Source organism: Montipora capricornis, chromosome 2, assembly GCF_036669925.1.
Source record: "Montipora capricornis isolate CH-2021 chromosome 2, ASM3666992v2, whole genome shotgun sequence".
In the NCBI taxonomy this organism is placed as follows: Eukaryota; Metazoa; Cnidaria; class Anthozoa; order Scleractinia; family Acroporidae; genus Montipora; species Montipora capricornis.
This window is the reverse complement of record NC_090884.1, coordinates 48,884,509-48,894,508: the sequence shown is the minus strand read 5'-3', so window position 1 is coordinate 48,894,508 and position 10,000 is coordinate 48,884,509. Positions and strand designations below refer to the sequence as shown.

At 40.2% G+C, this 10,000-nt stretch overlaps 2 protein-coding genes across 2 annotated transcripts in view; both read left to right on the top strand.

Annotated features, from left to right (window-relative positions):
* The window catches only part of LOC138038080 (A disintegrin and metalloproteinase with thrombospondin motifs 6-like), a 20,786-nt gene extending 12,472 nt beyond the window's left edge, over positions 1 to 8,314 (top strand). Inside the window, exons 13-19 of the mRNA XM_068883900.1 lie at positions 757 to 905; positions 1,864 to 1,924; positions 3,090 to 3,201; positions 4,356 to 4,483; positions 6,242 to 6,611; positions 7,282 to 7,446; positions 8,210 to 8,314. Coding sequence (XP_068740001.1) covers positions 757 to 905; positions 1,864 to 1,924; positions 3,090 to 3,201; positions 4,356 to 4,483; positions 6,242 to 6,611; positions 7,282 to 7,412 — 951 coding nt within the window. The 3' untranslated portion in view covers positions 7,413 to 7,446; positions 8,210 to 8,314. The remainder of the gene's footprint in view (positions 1 to 756; positions 906 to 1,863; positions 1,925 to 3,089; positions 3,202 to 4,355; positions 4,484 to 6,241; positions 6,612 to 7,281; positions 7,447 to 8,209) is intronic.
* Positions 8,315 to 9,588: 1,274 nt separating this feature from the next.
* LOC138038079 (A disintegrin and metalloproteinase with thrombospondin motifs 6-like) overlaps positions 9,589 to 10,000 on the top strand; it is a 24,199-nt gene continuing 23,787 nt past the window's right edge. Inside the window, exon 1 of the mRNA XM_068883899.1 lies at positions 9,589 to 10,000. This exon is cut by the window's right edge and continues 788 nt beyond it. The gene's annotated coding sequence lies outside the window, so the exon portion shown is untranslated.

The following is a 10,000-nucleotide window of genomic DNA, read 5'->3' as shown; positions in this document are numbered from 1 at the left end:
GAACCAATCACTGAGTGAAGTAATGCAAAACCAAAGTAATTCTCTAATTACTTTCGAAACACTCAATTGAAAACCACTCTATGTACATATACATTTATTTCATCGAGTCCTTTCACGGGAACACATGAGCCCAACAAATTGACCTGCTCCCAACTGTGTGGCTTCATAATGAGCTTTTTGGTAGAGGGTAGAGGTTAACGGTTCAAATCCCGTTGAAGCCACCTGAATTTTTCTGGTGTCTATAAGAAACTATTCTTTAAACGGTGTAATTTAGTGCGAGGATCACTACTACCTTTCATCTGTAACCCGCGGCGGATATGAAGTGATAGATAACCAGCACGGCGCTACGCGCATCGTTGGTTTTAATCATTTCATATCCAGCAAGCCCGAATAGAATAATTGTTTTATTAAAAACTCCATGACGTTTCCGTGGGTAGTATTGTCGACTAAAGCATTGATTTCAGTTTAGATTACTTTACTGCTGACGCGTTCCTTGACCACATTAGGTACAGCAGGTATATGAACTGATAGCCTGTGTCCGGCGAGCCAATGAAAATGATGGAAATCTGATATGCGTAGTTCAGTTTTTAATACATACATTTATTCATTCTATAACTTTTAGTATTCAGCATGCAATCGTTCCAGCCATCTTTTCGCTCGAACGCCTTACACTTCTTGAAGCTGAATAAATCTGTAACTGATTAATAAGCGAGAAGCCCCTTCAAACAAATTCGTTCCTTTTTTTACGTCCTCCAGTGGTGCAGCTATGGAAGGTGTGTCACGAAGGGAACCAAGGGAGACAAAGACGTTAACGGAAACTGGGGAGCCTGGGGAGACTGGAGCAAGTGTTTTCCTTCCTGTGGGGGAGGGATAAGTAAACGAGTGCGCAAATGCAACAATCCTGCGTAAGTGATATACAACCACACGTTGACTATGCCATAGGGTGCATTGTGTTGAGTTGGCCACTACAGTTATTTCGTAAGAACAAGTGCAAATGGAACAGTTATTTGTGAAAATCAAGCCACCAAATATTTATAAATATCATTACCATCATCATTTTGAAACCTGATTAATCCAGTCACTGTGGGGTCGCTGCAGGTTGATGCAACCCCCTGTGTCAGAAAGCCATGGGTCGACCGCCACTGCATAACCTGTATTGCTGGTAGTAATTCCTAAGGCGATGTCCAATATTCTTTAAAGTACCCTTGTGTTCATAATATCAATTCTTACTTTTCTTTGGATTTCAAAACTATGTTAACTAAACACTAAGTTGCCAAAGTTTTAAGCCTTGATTTCAAAAAGACACCTGTTTATTTTAACTGGAATTTTCCTATTCAATGGCCCGCCATTACTAACTTTAAGTTCTTGAGAGAGCGGGATCGAGGAGAAAATGACGTCAAAGGCTCTGCAATGCGTGTTTACACCGCAGAATTAATGTGCAGCACGGGAGTTTTGGGCTTTCAGACTTTTAAACTCGCGTTTTTCATATATAATAGGCTGCATTCACACGCTGAAATTTTAAGCTGGTGAGCCTTTGACGTCACTTTTCCGTGGATCCAACCCTCTGAGATTCAATCGGTCAGTTTTGAACGTGAGTAATGACGGACCGTGAAATATAAAACTTACACTCAAAGTAAACGGCCTTTGGAAAAAAATCAAAGCTCAAAAATTTGCCAGTCTGGTGTTAAGCAAAAATAATTTCAAAATCTGAAGTAATAAAGGAAGAGATTTTTGTTATCACAGGGGCACTTTAAGAAAACCCTCAAAATGCAAATTATGAACTTTAATTCAAACTCATTCTTTATCCGGAAGACATATCTCTCAGAGAGAAACTAACAGCGGTATTATTTGTGACGATTGCAGGCCACGACGTGGAGGAAGCCTATGTGAAGGAAAAGGAACTGAATACAGATATTGTTACAAGGTAAAGAATAGACTATCTTTTGCCAATCACGCGAGAAAAGACCTGACTAAGCACGGAGTGCTGGCAGCCTTTACTTAGGTATCCACCGGTCACGCTAAAACGCAGACTGCAGACTGTGTAGACCTTGCAGACCAGGGGTAAAATATGGTGTTACCCTCATTATTATTGAGAGCTAACCGTAAACAGGCTAACCTGAATGTTATTTAGGCCTAATTCACGCTAACCAAATTTTCATTTTACAGACGGTCTGCACAGTCTGCATTCTGCGTTTTTCAGTGTCCCGTTGTGCACCGTGGAATAAGGAATTTTGTCAATTTTAAAGTTACCAGGAAAGCGCGTGGAGACCAGCCTTTGCTTGTGTTTCTGGCGGCTTGCGGCAACTCGTCGTACGGGACAGTCGCGCGTGAATAAGGCTAACGGCGCTTTCCATTAACAGAACTTACTGCTCAGACGGAGCATTTCGAAGGACTAAATCTACAACGCCATCAAATTAACACACTTCGAGGATAATATGTACTCCTCCGGAAGAATACGAGGGATTAGCACGCAAGTTTTCCTTCAAATTGTTGCATTTTCTCTGCAAACTAACAAGCCCGGCTGGTCAGTTCTGACAAACGGAAAGCGCCCCAACAGAAGACCGCCGGCCTGGTTGCCGACCGTACGAAGCAAAGAAGACAAGGAAATGCTTGACGGTGTTTCACTGGACAGCGTTCAAATGTCACCCAACAACATAAACAAGATAGTAAAACTTGTTCTCAATGAAAAGGGCTAAACAAAAACACGTTTGCTTGCCCATCACTCAACAATATTTTTAACATGTTTACCGCAACACATTTCCCGGTTTATAAATAAATCGCAGGCCACACTATAGAACGACAGACTTCCGTCTCCACTTTCAGAAGGGTTTCCGAAAACCTCTGTTTCGATAGTTTCAGTGTGGAAACGGCGTGTTTCAGTGTGGAAACGTAGTAGAAACGGAGGGTTTCGAAAAGGCATTAGTGTGGACGGGAGCTGAAGCATTTTAAGTCAGTGTGCCCTTTATGCGCTCAAATCCTTAACTGAATGTGTGTGGTACTTGGGCTCGAAAACGGAGGTTTTCGAAACGTATTAGTGTGGACGGGCCCCAATTCTAATCTTATTACCTAACCCCGAGTTTCACTTGTAGAAATGTCGACCAAATTCTGAACACCCAAGGATGAAACAATGTGTAAACAAGAGGCACGTTGAATTTGATGGAGGACCGTTTGACTGGATTTATGATCCGTCCTTTTCTCAAGGTATGGCGGTATACTTATGATGATTACTCGATCGAGCAAAAAACAAGCTCGTATTGAAGACTTTGAAAAATGCATTTTCTCAAACGTCTTGACAGTAAGAAAGGTTATGAGTTGACTTTTCGAGCGTTAGTCCTTCGTCAGAGGGAACTTTTTTGACAAACCGTGCTAACAAGGAAACGTCAGCTCACGGTTGTTAAGTACCATTATTTTTATTCCGAGGGGGAGGGTATCGAAACCTGCAATCTGGTTAGTTCTTCTTGCGTTCCGGATTTTCCCCGTTTGCCCACGGGCACGGTATCGCTCTGAGAGTTTTTGTCCTTGACCTTAAATTCCCTTTTTTACGCTCTGAGAGTTTTTGTCCTTGACCTTAAATTCCCTTTTTTTACACCAACTCCGTTTACATACAAAAGTTAGTTTGAAAATATAAATAAGTTATTTACCAGCTAAGGGTCGGTCCGTATAGCGAAAACCTGTAACCTCGGTCTTTAAAAAGTAAAGTAAAGCAACCATATTTAACGTCGACAACTCGTAACAGTAATTCAACTGACAAACCTGAGGTCGACGGTGCGCTCATTTTACTCCCCCCTCGTCATCAGTGCTCCGTTTTACGGGTATTTAAACAAGGATGTTGCGTAACAAGGGTGTGAGATCCGGGAATCGAACTCAGGACCTCTTGCACCAAGGCCGCGCACTAACCGACTGTGCCATCCTCGCTCAGTCGGTCAGCATTTTCAAGAGTGAGGTTACACTTTTTCGTCATCCGGACTTCCCAGCCGGGAAATAACATATTTATCAACTTGATAAAACTCGGGTTTACTGGGGATTGCTGGCAAATGAATAAACTGGAAGGGGGGGGGGGAGGAGAACTAATTTAAAAGCATTGATTCTCTCCCTCCTTTTAAGAGAGCCTTGAAAGAAAAGTACACCCCTGAGCTGTTCTCAGCGATCGCTACCATATAAGAGAGAATTTATTTAATGAAAAAAAGAAGACTCGTAAAATACTAAGTATCCTCTCGTTAGTTGACGTACGTACTTCCAAGCATAGTTTCGGTCATGCTGAGGTCGAAGCGCCGCGTGATTGAAAAAATATGGTGTTTTACGTTAAGTCAGAAGAGTTGACCATGAATGATTATTTTTATGCGCTTTTTTTAAAGATTCTCCAAAGTGTGTTTTGAGTTGCGCGACCACTGACGGACAGACCACGACGTTTGGAAGCGTTAGGGACGGGACTCCATGTTCTGACATACCCAACAGTGGTGTTTGCATCAACGGACGATGCAAGGTTAGCGATTCAAGTACCAACTCTCTGTCATGGTTTGCCCGTGATCGTAACCCTTTTATCTCCAGGAGTGAGCAGTATGTAAATTCTCATCATAATTTCAATGAAATGTCACTCAGGCAGGTATTGAGAATGAAAATTATTATCAGCTTAAGAGGTTTGGTTTTGATATAACACAAAATTCTCATGCCTACCCAACAAAGAAATGTATGGTACTAGTAAGGAGAATGAACGTTTCGGTCTTGGGAATGAAAGTCCGAAGTCAAAGGAAACAAGAGGCTTCTGCGAGTCATAAAACCCTGAAAAATCCCTTTTTCTGCCGTGTTTCGATCAATCAATCAATAACTTTATTAATGTGTCAGGTAGATCTAGTTTACATAATTATACGTAAACTAATTGGGGACACCTAACTACCAGTGAATTAAAAGTTAAGAAGAAATATATTAATCTGATCCAAAATACTAATTATTAGTAAAAAACGTTAAAATTCGCTGTTTTTTAAACTAGTTCCCTAAAAACATCTTGACTTATCAGTATCCCATAAACCCATGCTTTCTTAAAACCAAAGGTTGAAGACTAATCCCCTCCCAGACCACTATTATCATCAATGAATAAAATCCTAGATCCCATAATTCCCACTTTTTAGGATTCTTATTTACAATTAACGGTATCTTCCATCATCCCAACTTGATCTAATTTTCTGATTTTAGCTTTAAACGTATTAAAAAATTCCGAATTCCTGACTTTCTTATCTAATTTTACCAGAGAAGTGGACCTAGATATCGTAAGCCATGCTTTCCGTACGTCACGGTATTGAATCTTGTTATTATTTTTCACCTTTAATTTCCCTTTAGCTGTGGCTGACAACCAATCAACGACCTTGGAATAATAGAAAACTATGGCTATCGTCTATCTACTGCATTCCTAAAACGTGAAACATAATCTTTCTATTCTATTCTGTTTGTCCCCCCAAATTTTGCATAAGCATTGTTTCCAGTTTCTCTTGGGACTTACAATGGTCCCAAGAGAAAACAAAAGCAATGCTTATGCAAAATTTGGGGGGACAAAGAAGAGAAGGAGTATTATGGTATTTTCCGAAGTGATCTATTGTCTCGATTATTCAGCCAAGAGGCATTTGATCGAGGTTGCGCGATTTATTTGTTGCGGAGCTAAAACAGAAAATATATTCTCTTGGATAGCTGTGCTATGGCATAGGTACATGAGTACCGTATGCTGCTTTGGCATTTGCGAAGAATTCTGTAATTTTTTTTTAAATAGAGCTTGCACAGAATTCACTAAAATAGATAGTGTACAAAAATAGACATGGCACTGAGGTGTTAAGAAAACGAAGACAGTAAAAATTCAGGACCAAAACAGAGCAAGGACATAACACCGATGGAGGGAAAAAATATCAAACGAAAGTATCTTGAATGAGCTTAGCACAAAAAGAGGGCTGCTAAATTTCACCAAAAAGTGGAAAATACAATGTTTTCCTCTATGTCAGTGGAGCTGGGGAAAGGAATGAAAGGCCGAGGGAGACTTGGGGAAGGGTCTCTCTCGATTGCGTGGCAAAACATGATTGACTCAAAAAAAATCGCGTGGCTCGAACGAAATAGAGGGGATAGCTAGAAATCTGTAGTCGTTGTGGTTACAACTCAAGGAGCCCAAAGGTTGGCCCTTTTAAATATACAGTGCGGACCTTAAATTGATTTTTCGGATTCTTATTATCGTTCACTTAATTTAGTTGTTTTTTTCCGTCAGATGGTTGGATGTGATGGCACTGTGGATTCCAGAGCGAGAGTTGATAGGTGTGGAGTGTGTAATGGTGATGGCTCCAGTTGCTCTGGAGACCGTAACCAAGGCAACAAACCGGAGCCTCAACCCACTCCAGGGGCAAAGTCAATCCAGCCAATCTCAACAAAGTCCGGCTCACCCCCCAGTACCCAACCCACGGCCACCATCACAGTTGATGATAAAGATGATGGTTCCTCTGAAGATAGTGACTTCCCAGACCGCTTCCGCGTAACTGATAAAGTCAAGCAAGAACTCGATGGCGCCGCTCAATCAAGTGAACAGCTCAAAACGAAATGGATCATTTCCTCGCAGGGGTGTTCCGTGTCATGTGGTGAAGGTTAGAACAATAACAATCAACATGATAAATAATCGACGCAATCGAACCACAGCCAAGTTTCGGAGAACTGAGAGTTTTCCTGCTGGTGACTGACCGAAAGCTGATAGAGTTCCTCTTTTTACCTATGTTTAGAGTCAATCACACCTTTCAGTATTGCGGCAAAATGAGATTTTTACATTTGTAAGGAGGGGCAAAACATAGTTTCTTAACTTTAATTCAAACAGAATATACACATATACAAATATACATATAAATTACTCAAATCTTCAATCGCTTGAAGTGAGAAGCATTAATACTGAGCAAAATAATATTGTTGCTAAAGAGGTTTAGTTTCGATTCTAAAGAAACTGCAGTGCTGCGTCGGTCTGGAAGTGAAACACAGAATTTGGTTTATTGATTGGGTTGATATAGTAAATTGACGACCGTAGAGAAATTTGAAAGCTGAAGTTTCTAGTGTTAGCCGTCACATGTTATTTCCGGTCACGTGATTTGGAGAGCGGTAACGCAAGGAATGGCCATTCTGGAAGTTTTTGCTGCGTTCATTTGACGAACATGATAGTCGCAATGATTTGTTTCAAACATTCTTTGTTTGTTTGGAAAAGATGAGCGTGGAATAAATATTATGTATCCGAGATTAATTATTCATTTTAATTTGTCTCTATGACCACAGGCATAGAAGTAATAACTGCTGTGTGTGTCCGTGAGGACGATGAGTCGGCAGTTGGTGATCAATTCTGCGAGAAAAAGAGGCCTGGAGATCAGTTTAAGAGATGTAGCATGCAATTATGCCCGCCGAGTTGAGGCTTCTTTTCGATCAAAATTGCTGAAACTCTGGGTAAGGAGCATGATTTTCCGGAATGAAATATGGGATATATCGCCATCAAAGGGAAAGTTCCGATTATCTGTTCCATTCATACTCGCGACCAGTTTGCCTAATTTATTGTTATGTTTTGGCGCTAATGGAGTGGCCAACCAAAAAATGCTTTAGGTGAATTTTATCTATTTGTCAGAAGCTAAAAGCCATGATAAAGGTGAACGTAAGGATACCTTTGGAGCACATACAGTAAACACCCACATATAAGAACAGTTTTTTTCAGGTTTAAGGCTGATTGTGTTCTTATTTGAGGGGTGCTTAGTGAGAAATCAGCCTGAAAGTGTTCTTAAAATGTTCTTAAAATTGTTTTCAGAAATACTTCAAATTATGTATTACTACAGGTTTAATTAACATACAATGCTGTTTTGTAATAGATTTTATAGTTTGTAATGGTCCTGAAAACCATAGTACTTTGATATAAGTTACCGTACTGTATTGCTGCCTTATTCTAATACCCTTTCCCTTTATATTAAAAACATGTTTTATTTATCAGCCTGAATTTGTTCTTATTTATGTGGTGCTTTATTGGTCAAATTTCAGCCTGATGTTCTTAATCCACTTGTTCTTATATGCGGGTGTTTACTGTAGTAATGAAAAGACGATATCCTTGTCCTTCTTTGTATGCTTGAAACCAACTGATCAACTCGGCTTCTTTCAAGAGAAGAAAGAAGCTGAAAAAGTAGATGAATGGCTTGTATAATTTTTTTTTTGTTTTTCTTTCAAGGTGATCTGCAGCACAGACAATGACGGAGAATAAATGGCCCAGCCAGTATATTATATTGTGAAGAGTATTGTTGATTGCTTTGAATAAAAAAGTTATGACTTCCAATTTTTCAAAAAACGTGTTTAAAAGAAGACAGAGAGAAGGCTGGTTGAGATTGTTTTACTGGGAGAAACCATATTTTTTATAAAAGCTAATTTTACAATATGGCTAGTGATAGCGAGGGGTAACAGTGGAGAGCCGAATTTCCCATCTGACCCCTCTGAACCTTTACGATCTTTTCTTTATAACCTACCAGAACACGTCTCTGCTTGCCAAGCGGAGTACAAGTGATCGCGTTTGGCAATTCAGTTAGGGCGTCGAAGACGATTTTGAAAGTAGCAGCAATTACATTCAACTGACTTATACACTGCATTATTATACCGCCTGCCTTCTCACTGAGTAAGAGCCTACAGTTAATTCTGGGAATCAGCGCAACGTACAGAATAGTGAATATGCTAGCAGATTATTCACAAATCTATTTCATGTGCGAAATACATGATTTTCAAAGGTGTGGCAGGTTTCCGCGGAAGCAACATCATAGCGAATCAATTTTCTCCTTGTTAAATATCTTTAAGCAACGATATTTAAAACGTACAAGAAAACAATAATTGAATTCGATTTTTGTAGTATCCGAAAAATGAAAGTCTCGGCAAATTGAGATTACCTCGGCCTTCCCCACCTGTGCGGTTGGTTCCACTTGCCTCAACCGTGATAATTCCAGATATCACAAAAACCAATCATTGTGTATAAAAGTTCGTATGTACCTCTTATCAACGGGAAAAAAACGAGGTTAGTAAGATATTTATTATATCTCTGAGGTTAATCCGGAGCACGGGCAAGGAAACTAGTCGAAGTCGAGCGGAAGGTTCAACTGCCACAAAAATTGTCGTGTCAGAATCCGAAAAACTAAATCTTCTCGGCCGTTTGAAATAGTTTCTCGCAAGATTCAAACATTTTTACAAGTTTATGTAACAGAAACGACATGAAAAACTTGCTAGAGATTTTTTTATCGAAATTTTAATTTTAGCGGGCTGTACAGCGGGCCGTACTGTAGAATACGGCCCGCTAAAAAAGTCAATCACAGCACGCCTACTATCTGAGAGATATGATAAGTAAGATTACAGTAAACGATAAGGGGGCCGGTTGCTCGAAGCCTGGTGAGTTAGTTAAGAGGTATCAAAACTTATAGGTTTCCATGGCATTTAACGATGGTTAACGCTAACCCTGCTTCTAGGGGAAGGGGGGGGGGGGTTTGGGGGAGTAAAAGGTGCGCACAGAGGGCCACAAGTTCATCAGTAACTCTAGTTGACTGTCACGTGCCCTTCACCTTCACTGTTTCCTGGGCACAGATCGGTACTCAAACAAATTCTACTCACGATTATGGGCTAAATTTACCTTCGCAACACCATGTTTTCGTGATGTTACTCAACAAAATCATAGAGATCAGTGTCACGATTATCTGGCTGAAATTTAGCTTTCACTTGGTATAAAAGGGGAGGTAAAAAATCATGCTACAAATTGCTACGGTAAAGTTGTGAACCTTTACGAATACAGATGGTCACAAATCACTTTAATAGTAAAACTTGAAAAATTATTCCTAAACACCGTGACGATGGGGCTCCTTGCCCAAATTAAGGCTGTTGGAGTTGAGTGGAAGGCCTTTTACTTATTGTGGTTCTGGTCCAACGACAAATCTCGCCTTATCAAATTAACAGCTATGGAATTGGGGCTGTCAGCGAAGTGAGAAGCGGT